The sequence below is a fragment of the Hypanus sabinus genome, chromosome 3, assembly GCF_030144855.1.
Source record: "Hypanus sabinus isolate sHypSab1 chromosome 3, sHypSab1.hap1, whole genome shotgun sequence".
Lineage (NCBI taxonomy): Eukaryota > Metazoa > Chordata > Chondrichthyes > Myliobatiformes > Dasyatidae > Hypanus > Hypanus sabinus.
The window spans coordinates 29,896,920-29,924,288 of NC_082708.1; the positions used below are offsets into that span (position 1 = coordinate 29,896,920).

A 27,369-nucleotide genomic window follows, 5' to 3' on the forward strand; every position below is an offset into this window, starting at 1 on the left:
TCCTGGTTCTAAGCTGAGAGTGATTGAAACCTGTGATCTACATTTTGCTGGTGTGTTTTGGGGCTGATTCGCGAGCTGGTGCTTTGCTGTCTCTGAGGGAGCTTGGTGAGGTTTGGAGCAGACTGTGCAGGCTGGAAGCCTGGAGACAAGGCACAAGCCCGTGATAGACTCCATTGCTTTTGTCCAATTGAAACGTCGAGCAAGGTTGAAGTCAACGAGGATGAAAGTGGAGGAGGAGGTAGGTACTTGGTGCCATCTGCCTGCATTTCACCGGTCTTCTTCTCCCTCTCGCTAGATGAGGGAGATGAGGAAAGTGCAGGAGTCTTGGGATCCACATTGTAAGGATTGACCAGAAAGGCTGTGGGCTCATTTTGGGGGACTTGGAGATTCATGTTACGTGTGTTTCTGGATTCTGGCTGCTCTTTTTTTTGTTGTTTTCGAAAGGATTGATTGGGACACTTCGGCGAAGAGTGGCGCTGCAGCCTGCATTGAGCTGGCAGTGCAACATTGAACTGAACTAAATTGACTACTTATAACCTAATTTGACATTTGATAGTCAATGTGTTGTCTGCTTGCTTTTTGCCATTTGCACAACTTGTTCTTTTTACGCAGGCTGGGTGCTCAATGTGTTCTTGAAAGGGTTCCATTGTGATTCTTTCTTCAGAGGCTGCTTACAGGAGAACAAATCTCCAAGGTGTATTCTATATACATACTTTGACAATTAATATACTTTGAATCTTTGAATCTTTGATTTACATTGGCATGTCTGGAACTCTCCTCAGACGCTTAAAATACACAAAAAACCATTATTAAAGAAATATTCAAGAGATCAGTAAATTAATTTTTACTATATTATTTTATCTGGTCTCTCAGTTGTACCCAGCATTTTCCATATTTCACATTTTAACAAACAAAATGGTGGGGGAATGAAATTATCATTGAAACAAATTGAAAGTGATAGAGAACTAGAGAGAGAGCAGAGAATGCTCTAAAGTGGAATGAAGAAATTGATTTTGGTATTTGTGCTTAAAAAAAGGTTGTCTAAAATGAGTCTTCCTTAAGTGTTTTGAAATGTTTCCATTTTAAATATATTGAAGTATTCCAATAGATTAGCAATAGGGATGAACACAAATCTGACTTATTTAGACTATGATAAAATCACGTGTGTGCACACAAATCAATTATGTACTTACTGTTTAATGACCCATGTCTCCTTTCTGTACCTTTGGCTTCCTACATTGTTCTAATAAAGCTCAAGGATGAGCACCTCATTTCTGAAATTGGAACATCGCAACCTGCGGAACTCATCACGAAATTGAACAATTTCATAAACTGGCCATTCTAGCCTTGCATCTCACATTTATAAAACTCAGTTTGTTTTTCGCTTTCTTTCTTCTTTAATTTCAAATTTCATTAATCTCCTCTGACTTGTAGGTCTTCCAGGCTTGCCTGTTATTCATTAACCTTTACTATTCTCTTTCAGCCAGTACAATCACAGCCTACATCCTTCACCCACCACTCACCCCCTGACCTCCACCCTATCATAAACATCCCCTTCAGTTTCTCTGCTCCTTCTCCAGTTCTCTGCTGCTTTTAATTTGTTTCATTGATAACTTCACTGATCTGCAGAAAGTTCATCAATCTAAAGCATTAGCTCTGTTGCTCTTCCCTCGTTCTCTGAGTACTCACTGCATTTCTGTTATTTATCAGATTTTCTGCATCAGTGGCACTTTCTGTTGCATATAATTAACAACTAATATCCCAAACATCTCCCATCTACCACCTCCCATCTGCTTTGTACAAATGAAGACACAGTACTCAGCAGATGCTGGAATCTAGAGCAACAAACAATCTTCTGGAGGAACTCAGTGGGGAAGGAGTTAGTTTGATGCAGGATTTTGGACCTGAAACATCAACTATTTCTTCAACACCTCCGCCCTCAGCAGACAGCGCTCCTCCAGCAGGCTGGCTGTTGCTTTGTACACATCTCTGATATGTAAGTGCATGCTGACTTTTCTTTCAACACTGTAGGGTTTCAAACGTAGGATCAGGCTTTGATACTCTATCACTATATAACGATTACAAATATATTGCCAATCTAAAAGCAGCATGTATAAATTCCAAAGTACATATTTTTGCTGATGGTGTTACTGATAGCACTGTGACACACAAACTAAAAAGCACAAATATAACAAAATATTCAGATTTTAAGGGATCAAATAGGGTATTTCTTTACTCAAAGAGTGATAGCTGTGTGGAATGAGCTTCCTGTAGAAGTAGTAGAGGCCAGTTCAGTTGTGTCGTTTAAGGTAAAATTGGATAGGTATATGGACAGGAAAGGAGTGGAGGGTTATGGGCTGAGTGCGGGTAGGTGGGACTAGGTGAGATTAAGGGTTCGGCACGGACTAGGAGGGCCGAGATGGCCTGTTTCCGTGCTGTGATTGTTATATGGTTATATGTTAAATACTACTTTTGAGATCTGCATAAAACCTCCGGAATTAGATAAACCAAACTTAAATTCAGAGTCATAGCACATGTACATAACAGTGATAATTTGAATCGGTTAGGAAAGGGATCAAGTCATAACGCTGTGCAAGGTACTGTCTTCAGGAGGGAAGGTATAAAGTCAGCTCCGTCGTGGATACTAGTCTCTATACTATCCAAGACATCTTAAAGTAGCAGCTTCCAACATCAAAGGCTCTCAGCACCCAGGGCATGCCCTTTTCTCATTGTTACCATCAGGTAGGAGGTACAGAAGCCCTGAGGGCACACACTCAGCTATTCAGGAACAGCTCCTTCCCCCATCATCCAATTTTTAAATGTTCATTGAAGATATGAATACTACCTCACTACTTTTTTTAATTTCTAGTTTTGCATAACTTATCTTCATGTAATTATTAATCATATATATATATATTTACTGTATTTCCATTTTTATCATGTATTGCATCTACTGCTGCCGCAAAGTTAGCGAATTCACAACAGGTGATAGTGATATTAAACCTGATTTTCATTCAGATAAAGAAAGAAAATTGAAGGAAAATGTTGATGCAATCGGGAATATTTCTTTCCAGTGGTGACAGAAAAATAAAAGGAACATAAGCAACATATTTGCCAGTAACAGCGCACTCAGAAAGTCCACAGCTGTATCTATAGGATCACATCAGTGACTCCGGCGACTTAAAAATTTCAAGGAACAATGAAACTTTAGACAAAGCTATTAATCAAACAAGGTAATACAGTTCAGAAGGTCTGCAATCAAAATTTAAAGCCTGATGCATGGCAGGGATTAAATCATTTTAGTAGTCTACACCAAATGCATATTAAAATAGCAAAAATGGTCTCCATAATTCCTTACCTGCTGCAATTTCTGTAGTTATGAAGGTGAAAAATGAGACTGATAGGAATGGAATACAAACTATTTTCTGGCAATGATTAGAAGTGGCTGTGATAAGGAACTGAACAATTGTCATCTTTTCTACAGACATATAAGACACTCTGTAAAACACTAGCTTTAACATCTAAGAGTAGGTGGAATTTATTTGAAATTCTTGAACAATAAATTATTATATGGCATGACAATGTTTTACTAGGTTAGGAGCTGTACTATTTCATAAGCCCATTGATTGAACGCTGATGACTGACAGCTTGATAAAGTGGAGGAGGCACCAGGTTCAAGTTCACTTACAGTGAACACTCAGCTGAGTGAGAAAATATTGCATTCCTGATGTTGGTTCAAAGCTTTACAATTGAAAATATATACCAAGTTTTCTGATTCTTCAGGCTACATGTTTAACCTGGGACTGCTTCCAATCGCTGTGTCGGAATGAAAACACTTTAGTACTGCATTTAGCCCCTGAGCTCCTTAAATTATCTCTGTACATCTGTGATATGACCTCCCTCCTCCATAATAAGACTGCCACCTTGTTCATTTTGAGTGATCTCATAAGGAGGGAAGAAAAGACATTGTCCACCAAATAATGGCTACTATCAGCCCAGTATTACACTTCCTGCCTCTAATGTTTGTAGCATCTGTTCTCCCCGTGTCTGAGTGGATTTCTTCTCATATTCCATACATATTAGTTAATAAATGTTGGGCATGGTACGTTGGCACTGGAAGTATGGCAACACTTGAGGGCTGTCCCCTGCACATCCTCAAATTGTGTTGGTTGTTGACACAGACGATACATTTCACTGTATGTTTTGATGTACATATGATAAATAAATCTAATCTTTATTGCACCCTTCACCTTGATGCACTTGTCCTTTTATTCCTCTTTAATCACAACGGGTGGCGAGGTGAGGGAATAAGATTTCCCTTTTGTTCCGTGTCCTTCTTATGATCAAAGATCAGAGTTTAATCTGCATTTTTGACAAGGACCCTGTCAGCTTGGAGCAGGTGCCCTTGCCACTGCAATTAAAAGTCTCATTCAGTCTGAAGGGCAGTGGGTGAGTTTATCACTCACATTTAGCAGCACCTCCCATACCCTCCAGGTGAATTTAAAATTAACCATAGGTTGTAGCGAAACTCAAAAAAGCAAATTAGCCATTACTTTAAAAGCTGAAGGACAAAAAGAAGTCAAAGAGTGAAGTTAAATGAAATTACTCAAAAGGGAAAAGATAATTTACTAACAATCTGATCTGGTGATTTGGTTTGTTTTCTGTATTGTAACCTATCAGTGTTTCTCCTATTGCCTTCATGCAAAAAATAGCCAAAATGATTCTTCAACCTTCAACACCCAAAACATATGCTTCTTTTTCATCCCAGAAGTGACAAAAGAAGATTCTTTCTAAAGAATGAGTGGTTAGAATTGAGACACCACTGGCAGGGAAGGAATGGAAATAGATTTAGTGTTGCCTCTTGAAAAGGAGCCGCTTAAATCCTTGAATGAAAAGGATCTGCAGAGCAAAGAAGGAAGGGTAAGGATTAGCTAGATAGCTTTCGCATATAGACTTGTTAGAGGGAAACACCTTGCTTTTATCCTTTTCTGGGCGTGCTGTGCATCACATCCTCTGCTATTTGCCATTTCTAGCTTGTGATAAAGACTCTCACCTTCCACACTATGTACGATTCTTATCATGTTAAGACTTCTCAGTCTCTGATGCTTCAGAGAAAACAATCTGAGGTTGTCTAACCTCTCCCTGAATGTATGCATTCCAAATCCTCATCCTTTCTATAGTGTATGGACCAGAACTGCACACAAATCTCCACGATCCAGGGACGAATTTTCTTACATGTGCAATGTGTAAGAAGCCGTTTAGGTAATTTGAATCTAAACCTTCAGTACATTCAAACTCTGTACAGTGCTCTTAATTTGGCAGTTTCCATACAGCGCTCTTAATTTCCCCAAAGGGAAGTGGCTTTAAGTATTGGGGATAAGTTTGCTGATCTAACTAGAGTGCCATAGGAATATACAGATGATCTGACATCATGAGTCTGAAAATAAATTCCTGGAAAAGCACCTGAGAACTTAGTTTTCCCTGTTATTTATAACCAGCAAAGGTTTCACCTGTAACACTGAGAGACATGTAATCCATAGTGATGCACCATCAATAACTCTCGGAGATGGGAGGCGAACGATAGGCTTTTATTAGCTGCAAGAGACCACGATTAGAAGCAAGAGACCACCACACAACATCCTGGAAACTGAGGGGGGAGCAGTGCCTCCAACCGCCTTTATACCGGGGTCTGTGGGAGGAGCCACAGGAGCAGTCAGCAGAGGGGCGTGTCCAGACAGGGATATGTAGTTCACCACACATAGTCTTAAATCCAAACCCAGATAAATTCCTTTTAACTCATTTTCAAGAAGTTCTTCATCCTCCCTTTCTTGCTCGCTCTTCCTATCGAGGCCTGCTCTGTTCCTTTGTGTTTGGGGGCAAGCTTAAAATTTGCAATAATGTTATCAACCTTGCTCCAATAGACATCACTGCTGTGGACCTAATGACTTCTGCGCAGATAGTCATTTTTACACATGGAAGCCAGTTCATATTCGATGTGTTCAGAACTGCGGACCACATTCAGCAGTTGATTTCAGTTCAGTTATGTAACACCTAAAGAAAAATGCATTGCACAATTAAATTTATAAATCATGCACTGGGATTTACTTATTTCCCATGCTCAGTTAATGCTCTTCAAAACAACCCCTTTCTTCTGAGGGGAAAGAGCTTTCTGAAGAGCCATCGCAAGGGAACACTTTAGAAGGGGGAATAAATATTGGCCTTGCCAGCAGTACTAACATGCATGAATTTCAGGGTCCACATATACACGCTAGACTCCCTTGATAATCCCCCATGCAGCCATTTCAAATGTCTTAGGCACCACACAACTGTTTTCCAGTAACCATTTACAGTTCATGAGTTTTCCCAAATTCCAACTGCTGTGTAATGTAACTGCATTAGACAGGTAGACACTTCTACCCGCAGCAAACAATCTACTCGAGGAACTCCATGGATTGAGCTGCATTTGTGGGAGTGAAAGAAATGCTGACATTTTGGGTTGAAATATCTACAATTTCTTTCCTCCCACAGATGCAACTTGACCCACTTAGTTGCCTGCAGGTTGGTTGTTGCTCCAGATTCCAACATCTGCAGTTTCTTGTATCTCCCTAGATAATTCCACCTCTTGGTTTTGTACCATCATTCAAGCAGAGTGATTGATAGGAGTCTTAACTCTATTCACCTTGTGTCCAAAGCTTAACACCTTTGCCTACCAAAGGGCCTTTAGCCTAAATTTTAAAATTCCAAATTAACCAATCCTTTCCTGCTGTTATTGGGAGCAAGTTGTGAATCTCCTATTGTGTAAAAAGCTGCTTCCTTATGTCACTGTAAATGATCCCACTTCATGAACATGTCCTTCTGTTTTGTAATCTCCTGTTAGGAAAATATTTTCTCAATCTATCCTTTTGACATCTAAGGAAAGTGGCACCTATTTATACAACATGACTTATCTCTTTTGACCCTGATGCAATATCTTTCATGCACATTCAGAGCTACACAGCTACAAAGGGAGATTTTAATATTGTGTGATTCAATTCAAGATTCAAGATTGCTTAAAGTCATTACCTGCACACAAGTGTAAGGAAAATGTAATAATTGTTACTCCAGATCCAATGTGGTACAAGAAAAACACAATGAAGATAAAGAACACAGTAATAATACTGTAATAAAAACACAATAAATACAAATACATAAGATATCTAATATAGCTTACACGTAGATTGATTGTATGTCCATAAATTGTTGCTGGGCTGTACATAAAGTGCCTGGTGGGAAATAATGAAGTAGTGGTGGAGTTAGTGGGTGGAGGTGTTGATTAGCCTTACTGCTCACTCAGTTCTACTGACCACTCAGTTCTAAAAATTGTTGGCTTTTGCCAGCATCAGTTCTCACAGGCTACTGTTAACTATAGTGTAAATAGTAATTAGACAAACCTTATGATAATCAGCTGATTGTCTATCTTTAGAAAGAGGATAAACAAGCCCCTTCAAAAATAGGAAGAATAGAAGATGGCCCATATATATTATTAACTAACACTATATGGATAATTGAAGTACCTGGAAATGGGGCAAAAGATCTTTATCATTTTATAGATTATATTTTACCTTTGAAAAGAGTTTTTAGCTACTTTGCTCTTCGTGGTGTACAATTGTCCAGTACTTCTGCTTTTGCAGCTGTCTTCACTTTCATACGTTCCTAGATATGAGCTTAACATGTAACAGTAATTATTTTCGTCATGTTTTCAATTATTTAACTTTGTATTTTAAAATAGGCAAAAATAAACAAAAGATAGCCTCGGGTTAAAGCCTGAATCAAATTTATGATATATATTGGACTCACGCTGGGTAACAGGTTGGGCCCAGCTGAGTCCACACATGAGTAAGATTTTATAACCAAGATGAATGTTTCAAGAACATTTTGAAGATTGGTTCTGCTGGAATGCATCAAGTATTCACCTTGATCAGCTTTTTCTCTCTCTTGTTCTACTCTTGTTCCGTAAAGTAGTTTAAGGCCAGTTTAGCTAATCTGTCATTGCTCTCTATAAGTTTTCAGTCAGTTCCAAATTTTACTCCTTGGCTCCTACTTAAGAGAAACACGAATACTTATATAACATTAAATAGAAGATGGATGGGAGGCATTGTAGATTCTTTTTCTGGTCTGCTGTGGAGGCCAATTATTTTGTTTGCCTGACAGTCTAATCGCACATATGGTGGAATAATAAAAATTATCCAGACTGTAGAATGAAATCCCAGTGGGAATCAGTTGGTGAGTGGGAGAAAATAAAGTCAATGTGAAAATATTGATTAATAATTTAATACTAGATTTATAAATCCGTGTAATGTGTTGTACTGATAGATAACTGTTTATATGGCTTCTTGTCTTTAAATATCCCCTGATTGCATAGTTGGATCATAATTCCAAATCATTTTGACCATAGAACCACAGAACATTACAGCACAGAAACAGACTTTTTGTCTCTTCTTGGCTGTGCTGTACCATTTTTCTGCCTAGTTCCACTGACCTGCACCTGGACCATATCCCTCCAAACCCCTCTCATCCAATGGACCATGGATTCATAGACACATCTGATTCTCCTCTCCCTGTTATCCTATAAAGACCAAAAAATGATAATCCCTTTCTCTTTATAGGTTAAACCTGTCCTGGCAGAACATCATCAATATAGAATATAGAACATGGAATGCCACAGCACAGAACAGGCCGTTAGCTTACGAAGTTGTTCCAGCTTTTTAACCTACTCTATTATCAATATGTTCCCATTCACTTATTCTCCTTCTTGTTCTTTTCAACAGGTGTGGGGTTACAATTTATACCTTAGTTTTCTCTCGTTCTTCATAGCAATATAATCTGTAATATAACGTGGATTAGTGTTTTATTACTAGAGCACATCTTCTGAATAAGTCTTTTGAAAATACATTTGCATCTGTATCACATTGTCTTACCAAAACATTCCCGGTGAACTTACAAAAAATCCATTTAGTTAAGTATATAAAGCCCTCAACAAATTTCACTAAACTTTCTGTGGTAAGTTCACATCGCTCTTGGTGTTAAAACGCTTTTGCATTCAGCTGATCTTCTAACAGAAGTCCCGGTACAACTATAAAATGGGCCATTTATATCAATCTGTCAGTTATAGGAGTAGCCTTTGTAAATGCTGTGCTCAAAGGCATAAGCACAACTAAGATAAAACTAACAGGACAATACTCTCCATCACTCAGATCACTGAAACAGTGCACTAATCATCAAAATATGTTTGTCAAATAATACAACACACTTTCTATCACTAAATCATATTTCAATACTGTACAGAATACTGTCCAAAAGTCTTAGGCAGATATATATATAGCTAGGGTGCCTAAGGTTTATGCACAGTGTTATAAATTATGTATTTCCAGTTACAAAATAATACTTAATAACCATATAACATATAACCATATAACAATCACAGCACAGAAACAGGCCATCTCGGCCCTCCTAGTCAGTGCCGAACTCTTAATCTCACCTAGTCCCACCTACCCGCACTCAGCCCATAACCCTCCACTCCTTTCCTGCCCATATACCTATCCAATTTTACCTTAAGTGACACAACTGAACTGGCCTCTACTACTTCTACAGGAAGCTCATTCCACACAGCTATCACTCTCTGAATAAAGAAATACCCCCTCGTGTTTCCCTTAAACTTCTACCCCCTAACTCTCAAATCATGTCCTCTCGTTTGAATCTCCCCTACTCTCAATGGAAACAGCCTATTCACGTCAACTCTATCTATCCCTCTCAATATTTTAAATACCTCGATCAAATCCCCCCTCAATCTTCTACGCTCCAATGAATAGAGACCTAACTTGTTCAACCTTTCTCTGTAACTTAAGTGCTGAAACCCAGGTAACATCCTAGTAAATGGTCTCTGCACTCTCTCTAATTTATTGATATCTTTCCTATAATTTGGTGACCAGAACTGTACACAATATTCCAAATTTGGCCTTACCAATGCCTTGTACAACTTTAGCATTACATCCCAACTTCTGTACTCAATGCTTTGATTTATAAAGGCCAGCGTTCCAAAAGCCTTCTTCACCACCCTATCTACATGAGACTCCACCTTCAGGGAACTATACACTGTTATTCCTAGATCTCTCTGTTCCACTGCATTCCTCAATGCCCTACCATTTACCCTGTATGTTCTGTTTGGATTATTCCTGCCAAAATGTAGAACCTCACACTTCTCTGCATTAAACTCCATATGCCAACGTTCAGCCCATTCTTCTAACCGGCATAAATCTCCCTGCAAGCTTTGAAAACCCACCTCATTATCCACAACACCTCCTACCTTAGTATCATCAGCATACTTACTAATCCAATTTACCACCCCATCATCCAGATCATTTATGTATATTACAAACAACATTGGGCCCAAAACAGATCCCTGAGGCACCCCGCTAGTCACTGGCCTCCATCCCGATAAACAATTATCCACCACTACTCTCTACTACTACTGAGTTATAAGAAGGATAAGTACCTGATTCCTGTTTCCCAATCATCTCACTATTTTAAGAAATATAGAGTATTGTGCAGAAGTGTTAGTTATGTATATGTGCACAGTATAATATCTTATTAATGTGCCAGCAAACATCTCTCCTATCTGCTTCACGAAAGTTACACACAATACTTTTTTATTAAGTTCTTTCTGTGATTCAAGTTACTCTAGCTATTGACTGGCTCTTCTTTGCAGTTCTATAAGCTCTTCTAGGAATTCCAATAAATTCATGAAGCATGACTTACTGCTTTGAAAATTATTTTAACTGCTCCTGATGGCCACTAACACACTAGAAGAACATTGATAGGGTCCTGTAAAATGCTCTCCTCCATAACTGCTGGACTGATTGATCTACAATTTCAGCATTTCTAACTTTCATGAATATTATGATAACTGTCCCTATCCTCTACTTCTAAGTGCAGTTCAACTATAAATGGACCTCAGGTATTCAAAGATAATTTCATAGAAGCCATCTAGGTCATCAAGTCTAGTTTGGATATTACTGAAGTAATTGAAGAAAGGTGATATAATATTATCATTGTGGAAAATTTGGGTAAAATCATGTGAGAAGATAGCTTCTGATATATTAGTCTGACTAATTCATGCACTTGGAGTGTTGTGAACAGCTTTGGGCCCCTTATCTAAGAAAAGATGTGCTGGTTGGAGAGGGTCCAGAGGAATTTCATAAGAATGATTCCAGGAATGAAAGAGTTAATGCATGAGGCGTGTTTGATGGCTCTGGACCTGTACTTGGTGGAGTTTAGAAGAATAATGGTGATCATATTGAAACCTCATGAATACTGAATAGCCTAGACAGAGTGATTGTGGAGAGGGTGTTTCCTGTTGTGGGGGAGTCGAGAACCAGAGGGCACAGCCTCAGAATAAAAGAACATCCTTTTAGAACAGAGATGAGGAGGGATTTCTTTGGACAAATGGTGGTGAATCTGTGGAATTCTTTGCCACAGTTGACCGTGGAGGCCAAGTCCTGGGACATCTAAAGTTGTGGTTGATAGGTTCTTAATTATTATCGGCAGGGGAATGTGGTTGAAAGGGATAATATATCAGCCATGATGGAATGGAAGAGTGTACTCAGTGGCCCAAATGTCTCATTTCGGCTCCTATGTCTCATGAACAATCCACTACATCACATTTCAAGTTGGTCTTAATGACATCATTTTAAAATGGCAATATGGTGTTCCAGTGTCAGTGTGTGTTGTTACCATGGCTGTTTTCATGAAATTAAGAAACAAAGTAAAATAAACAGTAAGAGAAACTGTAACATTACATCAGACCTGGAGCAAGTGGCGTGCAGTGAAGGTGACACAGAGACACAGCTTGAAGAGCTATCATCTCAGAGCTTCAGGAAATCCTGAACTCCAGTGTTGCCTGTGTGGAATTCACATATTTACCCCATAACTGCATGGGGTTCCTCTGAGAGCTCTATTTACCTCCCACATCCCAAAATGTGTAGGTTGATAAATTGCCCTTCTATGTGCGGATGAATAGTAGAACTTGGGAGGAGTCGTGTGGAAAATGTAAAATTGGATTAATGTAGGATAAGTTCAAATTGGTACTTGATGGCCAGTAAGCCAACATTTCTATGCTGTATGAATCTTGTCTCTACATCATGTTAATTTTATTTTATTTAGAGGCACCCATATGATCTTCTAATCTATATGTTTTTACAACATGTGAGGCAACCAGAACACCTGGAGGAAACCCATGCAGCAACAGGAAGAACCTATTATCGGATTCTGATGTTTTAATCCAAGGGTTCTTTCAGAAGTCAAAATAGAGGAACAAAACATGTTGATTCACAATCATTTAATTAAGTGTTGACAGAACAAAAGAAAATTGAAACAGACAGCAACAGGAGCAGAATCTAGTAACAAAGATAGAAAAAATTCTTAAAGACAGAAACTAAGAGGATGCTGTCTCACAATGCAGCTCCTTTATATTACATGGATAAGGAAAATTCCATTCAGATTTGTAGATAAGGATTAACCAATGTGAAAGCTCTTATTCAAATGATGCAGCACCAAGAGAAGCTCCATAGTGTTACAGAATTATACTAATAAAACCACCAGGGGTACATTGAGCAATTTCACAGACATACTGTGACCACTAGGAAGCATACTGAACTATTACCTGTATATAAATACAAGCAGCCAATTAATTCTTACACTGGAAATAAAATAACAATTAAACAGTCTAATCTACAAATTAAGCAATTGGCTCTAACATTACAAACTTATTACAGACAGTGCCAGGAATTGAACCTGGGTCACTGGTGCTGTTACAGTGTTATGCCATGCTAATGTGCTGTCCATATTAATGTTTCTGTTCTTCCAGTTATGAAGGTAAATGCTGTTCCTTCCATGTGGATTTTAGCCTTTTCTGCAGAAAGTTCAGACTAACGAAAAACATCCTTAATTTCTTCTTTAGATATTTCGGACAAATAATATCTCTTGTCTCTGAAAGGATGTACACATTTTAATTTGATACTTGTTCCTTAAATATTACCTCTTACTGATTAGATACTTCTTGCCAGTCCAATATCTTAAGTTGACTTACTGAGGACTTTTTGAATAAACACTGGTGCATGTTATTTTTGCTCAGCAGATCTTGCGGTGATGCTATCTCAAAACTTTTGATCCTTAGATATGACACTACATATCCTGCCATAAAATGGCAGAGATGTTTTAGGTTTAAGGGAAACTATAACAGTCCCCTTTATCGTCAACCAAACTCAGAACATAAAGTGCAGTAAAAAACCTCACATCATTCCGTCATCATGTCAAACCATGCTCTTATAGAGAAGCCCCAACTCAATCTCAATGGTTGTGAATTATATGTGTTTCCACCCCTTACATTACCCTAAACTATCACTGAATCGAACAGTGCCTGAAGATAGTAAGTGGAATACAACAAAAGTTAAAGAAATCATATAATGCAGTCATTTATCTGAACCAGAAATATCCTGATGAATTCTGACCGGTCATTGAATTCCAGGAAGAATCTTAATTCACCTGCAGAGACACAGCCTGATATCATAAATATTTATCTAAGATCATGTGCAATTGTCATACAGAGGAAGGTCCCACCTATTTATTGCATCTAATTTAGAGAGTAACAATAGGGGAATTCATTGTTGGCATCTTAAGGTAATTGAGTGATATCAGTCTAGCATTTTCATTGAAATTATTGAATCCAGTTGACTTTTCAGGTGGTACTTCCAGAATTCAAACAACCCATCTTTTTACTTACAGTATTAAAGATCTACTGTTAAATTTACATGAAAGAGGTTGGAGTGGATCATTAAGCGAAGAGCATGATGTCTGTGCTGTATCTTGAATGTAAGTCTCTACAGTTCCCTGCACATCACTTTCAATCACAGTTTTAGAGCATTTATTATAATCGGTAATAGATACAGCCCAGTCCATCACAGGTAAAGCTCTCGCCACAATTATGCACGTCTACAAGGAGCACTGCTGCAGGAATGCAGCATCAATTACCGAGGTTCCCCTACCATCCAGGCCATGCTCTCTTCTCACTCTGTGATAGGTATAGGAAAGTACAGGAGCATCAGTACTTGCACCACCAGGTTCAAGAATAATTACCCGTCGGCCATCAGGCTCCTGAGCAAGAGAGGATGACTTCACTCACCCTTACAATAAGCTGATTCCTCAACCTATGAGCTCACTTTCAAGAGCTCTGCAACTCAAATTCTCAGTTCTATTTACTTATTTGTTTATTACCATTTGTAGTTGAACAGTTTGTCTTCCTTTTGCACGTTGGTGGTTTGTCTTTTTGTGCGTATTTTTCTTTGATTCTACTGTGAACGCGAACAAGAAAATGAATCTCAGGATATATGGTGATGCATGTACTGATAATGAATTTACTTTGAAATTTGAACTTAGAGGGCTTTTTTTTAAAAGAAAAAGAGTTTCATGTCTCCTAAAGTTGCTTGAAATAACAATCTCTGCTGGTACTTTAATTCTATTTTTCTCAAAATTATAGTGGATTCCAGTCAATTGGGACACATCAGGACCAATACATTTTGGTCCAATTAAGTGGCTGCTCCAATTATCCAAAATTTCATGGAAATAGTTAAAAAGATATAAAAAAGACAAACTACAGTTTAACTGTGCAATAAATTATATATTTAAATGAAATATGGAATAAAGTAGTAAACCACCAATACTACCACAATACTATAAAATTGTGTATTAGTTCCCAATAGTTACTGACGCAGCACATGCTGCTGTGTATGGGGTGTCCAGGGAGGGGTAACACCTCTGGTGAGGGGGCTTTTCGTATCCAATCTGGGCCAGCTCACTCACCTTTGGCCCCACCAGCTCTCAGCTCTCACCTGTGTCTCCAAGTAGCTGTTTGCACATGGCAGTGGCCGTGCCCTGGTATACCACTTTGACAGGTGAGGGTAGACAGAGGGCCGCATCGGGACACGTCTGTCCTAGGATGTGAAGCCAGCTCCGGCGCACCGGGCAGATGTGATCAATAGTGAGATCCAACTGCCAAGAAGGTGGTTCCATAATGCTTTGTGGAAAGCAAAGGGCATGATAAGGCACAGAAGATTTTGTGGTTATCCACTGCAACCAAAGAAAACCCCAGTTTGTGATGACTGCTTGTGCCACCAGACCCAAGGTGAACTGTCCCAGGGCAGTGGCTTTTCCACTTTAAGAACTCCTGCACAGCTTTCATTGTCATCGCTGGATACCACAGACAACCAACGCACTGACCTGTTCCTTTGATTGACTGTAAGTGAATAAAATTAGTGCAGGTGCCTGGTGCAGATAATAGACTGCCTTCTACAATACTTTTGACAACTACATCCTCCAGATCTTCATTTTCATTGTACATTCTAGTTGATTGGCAATACCTTCAAATTATTCATAGTTCCTAACTTGTTGAAGTAGAGAAATAGTTTTGTTTTCACTCCCAGCCATTTCTGACATCTCCAAGCCTTGATGCTTGAAACCACAGTGAGCAAAACAATTCTAAATTATTTTACTGCGTATTTCTCGCCAACTATCAGTGACAAAATTACTGCTTTTTGAACACAAACTCATACAACTGTTCACTCTAAGCATGGTGTAGTGTCTAATGGCCACACAAGTTCACACAACTAATGCTAGTTAGAAACTGTCAGGCAACATTCTCCTGTCCCAAGTAAATGAAGGGAGTCCCAGCTATTTTCTCAATTAGTTTTTATACATTAAGTGTTGTCCCAAATAAACAGCTGCCCCAATTAAATGATGGATAGATTAATCAGAATCCACTGTATTCTACTTCTCTTTTTACAGTTAAAATATCTATTCGCCATTGTTCTAAAAGAGTGGGAAAGAACTAAAATGTTATGACATATATGTAGTGAAATTGCAAACAGAACAGTAACATAATCATCGCTAAGGAGAACTACTCAACTGTTCACTTAAAATGCTCGACGTTCTGCAAAACTCATCAGAAATACTGAGTGTTGAGTTAGCTAACATTAGGCAGTGAGACTGAACTGTTAGATCTTAGAGCAAGGGAAGTAAAACTAATTCAATATCCAATGACTTTTGAAAGAAGGTTTATATGTGTGGACATTAGGTGTGGACAGCATTAAACTCTTTGTTGAATATTTTCATTATGCTCTGAACTTGAGTTCAGACCTTGTGGGCCTGAGAGCAATTGCTATAACCATCCCTCCACATGATGAGAAGAACTGATGAAAAGTCATCAAGTATAAATCTCAACTCAGTTTCCCTCTTGATGGATGTTACTTTGTCCGCTGAGTGTTTCCAGCATTTTGTGCATCTATTTTAAGTAATAATTGATACCTTGTGTGCTTAGATGAACTGAGGGCTCTCTTCCCATTAACCAATGCTTGCAGAATTCATGAAGTCATAACATTACCGATTAAATAAACTGGCTGTAGCCATGCTGTACTTAAAGAGACCAAATCCTGGATACCAAGAACTGATGTCCCAGTCGAAGTTGTCTAGAGGAGGGAGGGTGTTGTTTTTAACAAATTCAAAGAGTGCTTGTTACTGGAAAAGTCAGCATTTATTCTTCATCATTGTTAGATGGTAAATGTGTTGCTAGATAATTTCAACAGGCAGTTAAAAGGCAAACACAATGTTGTGCTGCTGAAACCACAAAACCAAGAACGCCACTGTAGTGTGGCAGTTCGTGCGATGCTATTACAGTGCAGGGCATTCGGAGTTCAGAGTTCAAGTCTGGCGCCGTCTGTAAGGCGTTTGTACATTCTCCCCGTGATCACCTGGGACTTCTCTGGAACTCTGGTTTCCTCCCACAGTCCAACAGTGAGTGATAATTGGTCATTGTAAGTTGTCCTGATTAAGCTAATGTTAAAGAGGTGAGTTGTTGGTTGGTGCGTCTTTTTGGGCTGGAAGAGCCTGTTCCATTCTGTATACCTGAATAAATTTTTAAAAATACAACTGAGAAGATCAAGCACTGGAGAGTCATACTTCCCTCTGTGGAACTCAACTATGTGGTTTCCTGGTCACTCCTTTTGCTGTGTAAAACTACAGATTATCTCATTCACTGCATTTAAATTCCCTTGAGTTATAATGGGACTTGAAACTAAACATTTTATTAGAGATATAGCACAGTAACAGGCCCTTCTGACCCAAGGGCCCAGAACTCTGGTTCACCAGTCCAGGCTTCTGGGTTTCTCCAATAATTTAACTACCACTCATCATCTCAGAATCTTCCACCTCCTGTAATGCCCAACCAAAGCTCTGTTCCATCCTCTCATTAGCAGTAACCGTGCCAAGAAGCTCAAAACACATCTGTAAGATATCAATGTACGAAGGATTTTGAATGGAATTATAATTGAATTAATCTCATATGTAAGTACATGTTGGAAAGTTTAAAAAGAATTCCATCTGCGGACATTTTCTCCATGTACATGTTCGGGGAGCTCTTTAATACGTCAACAATATGTACAAAGTCTAACAGGAAAATATCGGGTAATGTAACTTACAACAAACTCTATTTACAAATTCCATTTTTACAAAATGTCTTTACAAGAGGTTTGTTATCCCAAATATGACAAAGCTGCACAAAACAGACCAAACAAAATGGTGTATACAGTAATAAATATTGATCTAAAAATGACTGCAATGTGGAAGTGATTTCTACAGCCAATTTACCAATGGACAAAACAGTACCAATATTTCCATACTATATTATCATTCCAATATTAAAAAGTAAATAATTTGTACATATAGACTTTGTTAATTATTCTGTAAACTGCATCATGTTAATATATTCAGTGGAGGTAACATAGACATACAGATCATGCCCATATGCAACACTGACAGGTCTACCATGCAACCATACTTTGCCAACATCTGATAAGGTTCATTTACATTATAATTTAATAACTTTATTACATGCAATAGATTAATAAACTGACACAATTCTCACTCCCAGTTAAAATATGCGGGTTTCGGACATATTTTCCAGGCAGTCTGCCAAGTACAGGTATCCACAGGAAAAGAAATGTAAATATTGCATTATATCAGGATCAGCACATTCAACAAAACAGGTTAATAAATAGCACAATTTCAAAGCCATCCTCCAAAGACACAATACAGGGATAATATCATCGAAGTATATAACTTTTTATGGCACTGGTTTGATAATCAAACTTTAAAAGATGCGTTGGAAGGAGACATTCTTCCATTCTTTTCTCTATTCAAACAGGGAGAGGAGTCTTTTTTAATTGTTTCACATCAATAGTCCTTAAACAACCTCCATAATGTAATTGTAATTGTTTCAGTGTTTTACTGATACTGGCTTCTGTTGCTGATGATGCCTCAGCCTGGAGCCTAAAGCAAAGCAGATAAGAGATGGGCATGGATAAACAACCATGGTACAGAAAGGGTTTCAAAGCCACATTAACACTTCACCAGTGACAGGGTTCGAGGTCAATAAGGAAGACTTGAGAAACAAAGTGGTCGGACAGCAATAAGCACAAAGTAACTTAACAATAAATATTACTGTTATTAAGATCAATCCTGCATCTTACAATTTAAGCATTAGTTTCCTTTTGTGTTCCAAGTTTAGACCAGATTGAAATACGCGGCGTGGAACTGTACTACATCTAGGGTGGTGGAGATACTGAAGCTTACTGTGAGGAAGTGACGAAGATAAGCTAGGTGTCTGAAATGCTTTGACAGCTGCTGGTCCCTCTCCAGCTGTAGTCAATAGTTGGACTTCCAGCCTATAACAGGTTGATGGCCTCAGGTTGGGCACAATCAGTGAATGGTGGTCCTGAGGGAAAAAAGCACAGTATTATCAAAATCAGAATCCGTATTTAATTTTTTTTTTCATTTGAGAAATCTGAGCATTGCCGACTAGGCCAACAATGATTTCCTATCCAAAATGCTCTTGGTCTGAACATGTTGCTTCACAAACATGAGAAAATCTGCAGGTCCTGACGAAGGGTCTCGGCCCGAAACATCGACAGTGCTTCTTCATATAGATGCCGCCTGGCCTGCTGTGTTCCACCAGCGTTTTGTGTCTGTTGCTAAGATCTGTGGGTGCTGGAAATCCAAAGCAACACACACAAAATGCTGGAGGAATTCAGCAGGCCAGGCAGCATCTACGGAAAAGAGTAAACAGTCGATGTTTCAGGCTGAGACCCTTCATCAGTTTGTGAGTGTTGCTTTGAAAGCATTGCTTGGCCATTTCAAAGAAGAATTTAGTGTTATATACTCTGGAGTTCAGGTCACCGTGTGGCTAGACTGAATAAACATAAACTACAGATTACCCAAAAGAGCATTTTTGATCCTTTTTCTTCAGCCCAGTCACCATTAGTGAGAGCTTTCAATTCAGCATTGATTTCATTCACTGAATATGAATTTACCAGTTGGGATCTGAACTCATAACTCCAGATCATAAGCTCACTTCTGTTCCAGAACCATTATATCAGGTCAAAGTTCTCCTACTCCCTAAAGGTAGATGCTGGTCTCCTTTAAAGGTAGTGACAGTTTTCCTCGTGACCGCATGGGTTTCCTTCAGATGCTCCGGTCACCTCACACATTCCAAAAAAAATACAGGTTAGTAGGGTTAAGTGGTCACGTGGGTGTAACTGGGAGGTGTTGGCTTGTTGGGTCAGAAATGCCTGCAACCATGCAGTATCTCTAAATAAGTAAATAAGATAAATAAAGAGATCCCACTAATAATCCAGATCTATATATGACAGGAGTAGTTTCCACTCCATTAATGTGCAAGACTTTATGTCGACACTATGAAAGCCATTTTTCAAGGACACACTCATGAGCCTCCATCCTGAGGTTGTTACTCGGTCAGGCGTCTTCAGCATCTACCACTACCAGTAGGGATGGGTCCTAAGGAAGGGGGTCCACCTTCTAGCTCTTGTCTCCACACAAGTGCGTGGCATCCTACAATCTGAATGCAGGTGTATCAAGACCCATTTCTGCAGCCGAACCATTGCAGAGAACAAATATGGCATCTCAATGATGAGGTGTTTTGGCTGCAAAGAAAAGCAGGAAAGTCCTGCAGGGTACTCAAAGCACGTCCACTGATGTTGTTGACTGCATGCCGCATGACCCCGCCAATCAAAGCAGCAACGAGTGCCACAGGAATGGGGACAGAGAAACCTAGGACCTAGAGGTCATATCACAGAGCCTGCAGAAGCTCAGGAACAAAAACAACTGGAGAGTAAGGTGGTCTCCTCAGCTTAGCATCCACAGCTTCGTCTCCCAGGTAAATGGAGGAGGAAGGTAACAGATACAGTAGAGAGAAAATGTTGCATTAGGACTGTGATACCCAATACAAATATAATGATCCTTTCTACCCTGCAACATTCAACAGCAGCAGAGTACACTAATAATCAGCTGGGGATCCCAGGAGATGTATAAAATGTCTTCACATCATGTTTCGCAAGTCCATCTTTCTGCTATATTACACACACCTGAATGATTCCATTATCCTACAATGTAAGTGCTTGTTGGCCCACTGGTGGGTGTAATAGCATCAGCACTGGACTTTTAAGCAAAAGGTCTTGAGTTTGAATCTGGCCAGCCTGTTGAACGCTTTCCATCCATGCTGGGTTGAGCGTCAAGCTAGCAACTCAGCTGCGTAAAAAACAGTCAAATGCTATAGATATGAAAAAAAATGCCACCCAATGTGCCACAAGGATCAACTTCAAGTGGGCTGTTACCAAATCCCTTTTTCTTAATGAGCGTCACCTTGCTCAAACAATGAAAACACAAGATTTTGCAGATTCTGGAAATCTAGAACAACACACACAAAATGCTGGGGGAGCTCACCAGGTCAGGCAGCATCAATGGTGAGAAACAAACGGTTGACGTTTCAGGCCAAGTTTGGACTTGAAAGGAAAGCCAGCAGAAGCTAGAAAAAGGAAGGGAGGTAAGTACAAGCTGGCAGGTGATAGGTGAGACCAGGTGAGGGGCAAGGCAGGTGGGTGGGGGAGGAAGAGGAGATGAAGTGCCAAGCTGAGAGGTGGAAGAGTAAAGAGCTAAAGAAAAAGGAATCTGATAGGAAAGGACAGTGGACCAAAGAAGAAAGGAAAGCAGGAGGGGCACCAGAGGAAGGTGAGGAGAAGAAAAGGGATAATAGGGGAGATAGAATAGGGAATGGAAAAAGAAAAGGGGGGAATGTTTGGAAGACATGTCAGAATGGGACTGGGAGGTAAAATTAAAATGGAAATAATGGAAGCCTGTATATTCTAAACATGGAGATCTTGGGCCCTCGGGACTGCTGTTGGCTAGTATTGTAGGCAAAGCAGTAAAGAATAAACATATGTTGATCATTCACTGGAGAGGAAGATGTATTGAGGTACTATCATTTTAAACCAATAAAATTCACAATCACTCAACAATAAGGAACTCTTGTGAGATTTCAGTTGGGGTTCATTTTCAGCCATGCTGCACATCTGATAATGCATCAGAGATTAAAATATCATATTTCTCTCAGCTTGCATTGGGATCAGATCAATGTGGCGCCACACTTTCCTTATTGTTCTTGTGATCAGCTTATCGTTTTACTAGCTCACTTTGGAGACCCTCTTCCAGAGATGGAAATAAAGAATATCTTAATGGCAAAAACAACAGGGGATGAAATAGTGAAATAGTTCTCAACATCGCATTACCGGTCAGAAGCAGTCAGTGCCGGAATAACACAGCAACTTTGGCATAAATCCAATATTTCACAATCCCATGACAACTATTCACATTTTAGGGGGGAAGTCTATGCTCCATTGTGATAAGATTTCAGTATAAGCATATTTGTAACCTTTATAGGTAATGCATACCAGAGCATACACTGATGCAAGCTACTGCCACATTAGCTGTGTGACTTATCTCTGCAAGTTTACAAGTTCTACCTAAAATGAGACTACATTGAATCTATGATAATATATTGATAATATTTCATTATAAAAATGTATTTAATGTCATGATCTTCCATTAAAGATACAGTTTTAGAATCCAGTATAAGAGTTTCTGTGCTCTGGATTTATATTGACACTTGCTGGCTGCAGTCATGTGCAACATTTTACTTCTGGGTCTGCACAGACGCCTTTATGGCCACAACAGATGTTCTCCAGAAATGGGCTGGTTTCCCTTAGATGGCCCAGCCAAATGAAGGAGCAGTCTGAGATGACATGCAATGTTACTTTGTTCCTGGAAAACTGCAAGCTATTTTATGTTTTAAGGGGAACAGCAGCCTGCTTTCGCATGGCATCTGTCAGCTCAGTGAGGGCATTAGGCTGCTTCCTGGTGTAATTGTCCTGAGGAACTTTTGGTTGCCACCACAGGGCAGGGTCAAGAGCATTAGCTGCATCAGAGTGAGACATTGGAGAACCAAAAAAGACTTTCTCATGACATCTGTGTGTCTTCACAGTACCTGTCACCTGCACCAAGTTCAAGTTTAATTGTCATTCAACCATGCATGAAGACCCATGAGTACAGCCAAATGTTCCTCTGGGACCAAGGTGTAAAACACAATGCCAACAGTCACTCCAGCACAAGTTAACAGTAAACGTACAGTCACAGACAAAAACATAATGTAGCCCAAATCTGAGTCCATGGATGTTGTCAAGAAGAACAAGGCCACAGCAGTCTGCGTACATACATAATCCAGCTTGTCTTCCACCAAACAAAAACTAGAAGGCAGCGCTGCTGCCAGTATGGATGCCACCCCACACCAGCTCTGGCATCACCTCTCCTGGATGGCTGCAACAGGCAGCACTGCAGCATGAGGCCTAGTACAACTGAAGCCATGCAGCTCTCCTGCCACCAATCCAGCCAATAAACCAGTGAACACGAGGAAATCTGCAGATGCTGGAAATTCAAACAACACACACAAAATGCTGGTGGAACACAGCAAGCCAGGCAGCATCTATAGGAAGAAGCACTGTCGACGTTATGGGCCGAGACCCTTCGTCAGGACACCACATTACCAATGATCTTGTGATCATAAGAAAAACAGCTAAGACAATCACTTGCTCTTAGACTGCACACTGACTTCGAAGCCTTGTTGCAGAAGACAGCAACATGGTCCAACTCTCTAGCTCCTCCACCAACGAGCAACTCACTGGCAGGATAGACCTGCAGAACTTGAAGTTCTTAATGTCCAACAGTGCCTTGCGATCATAAAAAAGAAAAAGCCACTAACAACTTTGGTTGGCTCCTTAGTGGCAGCTACGTCTAAACATGCCACCATCTTACCAGAAGTTCAGTGGGCTCTGTGCAAAGGGATTGCCACTGAATTGTTCCGATGCCCTTACAGCCTCCAGGTTATGGTCTCCAGGCTCTGCTCAACTTCCTGCTAGAGCATGAAGATGGATTCCTTCATGCTCCTTATCATTTACTGCCATTAGTCAGGAAAGCTAGATTGTATAACCACAGTCTCAATGAAAGCATCCCAGCTGTGGTCCATATCTGAATTCTCAAGAGCAGTATAGTTATAAGGACCTTCCCTCTGCACTATGTTCTTTACATTTAATGCCAGACTATAGCATGCTTTTGCCTGGTATATATGCGTCCCCTAACCCAACCTGCTCTCTCTCTCTCTCTCTCTCTCACACACACACACACACACACACACACACACACACACACACAAACACACACACACAGTCATAGAAACATAGCACAAGTCCTAAATGCTAACCAGCATTAAGATGGCCCAGCTCTATGTTTAGGACATACCTGAGTGAACATAATTGCAATTATTGACTTACCGGTGGCAATATCTGAGACTGGGAAATAATGCTGTTCGGCAAACTGTTTTGACGGCTTTCTGTAGTCACTTCTGCCCAGGTAACCTGAAATCCTGTTACAGGCTGATGAAGCTGTATTTTAGATATCCTCCAGTGGAAGTGACCTGTAATGTTCCCTGCATGAATTATGAACGATGCCGACAGATTCTCAGGTTTGACAAGTACTTTGGGAATGGTTGTCACTGCAAAAGAGGAACATAGTTCACAAAATGTCAAACTTGAGTGCTCATATCTTTAATAGTTCTTTTCCAAATGATATATATGTCACTTATGGTAATATATCTGATGGCTGACACTTTTCTGTAAGCTCTGATAAATCCTAAATGGGATTCTTATATTACAATTACAGCACAGTAATACAGAACTGATATTTTTCTAGTGTAAAGAACAATCCATAATTGTATTACATCTGGGATGTAAAACAAAGAAAAGAGAGAGTGAAGGCATCTAAACAAATAATCTATGGTTAAGCAGAACTTATTTCTGAAAGATAACCCAATATATAGGAAACAGAGCATTCTGTGTGTGTTGTGTGCTATTTATTATTACTCACAATTAGGGTTGGCAGATATCCATATTGACCAAACAGTCCATTTTAGAACAAGTTCTCCAATTGTTATTGTATGTTTTTCCTGGATAATTTTCATTGGAGAAATATGTAAATTGGACAATGTTGAATTGATTCTGGAGCTACAAATTAACTAGGGCTTGAAATGAAGAATATTGCTATTAATATCATAAGATCCACTGGCTAATAATATTGCATCGAAAACTGAAACCTAATCATAAAGTTGGCAAACAACCAGGAGCTAACAAAACCTACAACAATGAAAGAGCCTGTGTTTAGTATAAGTTCATACACTGTACTAAAAAGAGTACTCAGCTCCCAGCTTTAATAATAAAGACATGGAGCTGAATAGAGTAAGTTAAGCCTCAGCTCATGTCCAGTTCTAGTTACCATGATGTAAGAAGGTTGCCAAGGCCTTGAATAAAATGCAGAGCAGAATCAGAATCAGGTTTAATATTACTGACGTATGCCCTGAAATTTGTTGTTTTGCAGCAGCAATACAGTGCATGCTTAAAATTCAAAACTATAAATTACAGTAAGAAAAATATAAAAACTGAATTAAATAAGTAGTGCAAAAATAGAGCAGAAGTATCAGGAATAGCTGGAAAAACTTCTGTTGTATAGACAGACCATGATTACTCAAATTATTCTCAGTGAATGCTGAGCAGAATTGATGAAGCTGTTCAAAATTCAATTGGGCTTTGAAATAGAATCTGTTTCCACTAGAACGAGGGTCAATAAGCAGAGTTAAGATGATTGGCAGAAATTCCATGAGTGGAAGATTCAGAAATAAATATTTGTGTAGCAATTTGCTGTGGTCTGGAATGTACCTTGTGAAATGGTGGTGAAAGCAGATTAAATATTAAAATTCTCTCAGTAGGAGGAAGGAGAATAGTTTGAGTAATATAGTTTTCCAACAGCCAATAAAGACAGGATGCATGTCAGTACAAGATTAATATTGACATCATGCAACACACCATTATTTTTGAAACAATTTCTCCTTCAACCATGCCTGTGCCTTAAGAATGACAAGTAGTGTCAATACTATCCTTAGTCATGCTGTGAGATAGGTTTACAGTGATAACAAACATCTTCTTATTTATTATCAGTTACTGTGTATATATAAATTACAAGATGGAAAACTGCAGCATGCAGAGGAAAGGTCCCAATAAACTAATAGCATCATTCATTATGAATAAGGTTCAGGAATGATCTGCTGCCATAATCTGCATAGACCCGCATGAATCAAGGTTCTACCAGTTGTTAGTTTCTACTGTGTTTGCAGTTTGAAATACCAGTTTTTACTGAGTCTGAAAATTGCCACCAAAACTACATGTCCTGATGACATGCACAGGGAGGATTCAGAATGAGATGTTAATGAAACCTGAGTTGCACATGGGCCTTTGAAGTGATATGTTACCAAATCCCACATAACCTTGTACTACGGTCTACAAATTAAGGAAAATTTGCCACAGATAGTATTTGTAGTAGAGAAAAAAAATCCTTGGGGAAATTGTTATTTATCAGTCTTATTTCTTGTTGAGCCCTGTTTCATTTGTAAAGTTCAAAACAGGTTTTCAATATTTAATGGATCTTCATAAACAAAATGCTGGAGGAACTCAGCATGCCAGGCAGTATCTATGGAAAATAGTAAAGTCAACGTTTCGGGCCGAAATCCTTCAGTAGGACTCAGGTGTGTGTTGCTCAGATTTCCAGCATCTGCATTTTTTCTTTTGTTTTTAATGGATCTTATTTATTTTAAGGAAGTTTATAAAATGCTTCTAACCCATCCACATTTCTTAATTTATTGATGCCATGACTAACGCCTCCCATCCCTCCGCTCCATCTTCCAGTAAGCTGGCCCCTGCACCTCAGGATATCTCATAGTCTCGCAGCTAAAAATCAACCTGAAACGTACTATCTGAGTGGGAGATGGAGGCAGCTCTTTTCACAACAGGTAACAAGTATCAATTCAATAACTGCATCACCAAAATAGAAAAAGCTATGGCCCAAGCACAGGCAATTAGGATTGGTACAGATGGGATTCTTGATAGTTAACATAGATATGATGGTTTGAAGGGCCTGATTCCATGTTGTATGATCCTATATTTGTTCTACAGCCACTGTTGAGACTATATAACCATATAACAATTACAGCACGGAAACAGGCCACCTCAGCCCTTCTAGTCCATGCCGACACTTACACTCACCTAGTCCCACTGGCCCACACTCAGCCCATAACCCTCCATTCCCTTCCTGTCCATATACCTATCCAATTTTACTTTAAATGACAATACCGAACCTGCCTCTACCACTTCTACTGGAAGCTCATTCCACACAGCTACCACTCTCTGAGTAAAGAAGTTCCCCTTCGTGTTACCCTTAAACTTTTGCCCCCTAACCCTCAACTCATGTCCTCTTGTTTGAATCTCCCCTACTCTCAATGGAAAAAGCCTATCCATGTCAACTCTATCTATCCCCCTCATAATTTTAAATACCTCTATCAAATCTCCCCCAACCTTCTACGCTCCAAAGAATAAAGACCTAAAAAATAAAGACTATGTCTATCAGTCCATGAAATCTGTAATCTGTAACTGAAATCTGTAAATACCTCTATTTGGGGGACTTGATAGAGGTATTTAAAATTATGAGGCAGATAGATAGAGTTGACGTGGATAGGCTTTTTCCATTGAGAGTAGGGGAGATTCAAACAAAAGGACATAAATTGAGACTTAGGGGGCAAAAGTTTAGGGATAACACGAGGGGGAATTTCTTTACTCAGAGAGTGGTAGCTGTGTGGAATGAGCTTCCAGTAGAAGTGGTAGAGGCAGGTTCGATATATAAAATAAAATTGGATAGGTATATGGACAGGAAAGGAATGGAGGGTTATGGGCTGAGTGCAGGTCGGTGGGACTAGGTGAGAGTAAGCATTCAGGATGGACTAGA

General features: G+C 39.4%; 1 protein-coding gene across 2 annotated transcripts in view; it reads right to left on the reverse strand.

Annotated features, from left to right (window-relative positions):
• Positions 1-16,718: 16,718 nt before the first annotated feature.
• LOC132391145 (anosmin-1) overlaps positions 16,719-27,369 on the reverse strand; it is a 196,098-nt gene continuing 185,447 nt past the window's right edge. Inside the window, exons 12-14 of one of the 2 annotated variants that reach the window (XM_059963969.1) lie at positions 23,817-24,037; positions 18,715-18,856; positions 16,719-18,411 (exon numbers count right to left, since the gene is read on the reverse strand). In XM_059963969.1, the coding sequence (XP_059819952.1) occupies positions 18,359-18,411; positions 18,715-18,856; positions 23,817-24,037 (416 nt within the window). In that variant the 3' untranslated portion in view covers positions 16,719-18,358. Of the gene's footprint in view, positions 18,857-23,816; positions 24,038-27,369 lie in introns of both variants that reach the window. The other variant, XM_059963968.1, reaches the window with a different exon arrangement.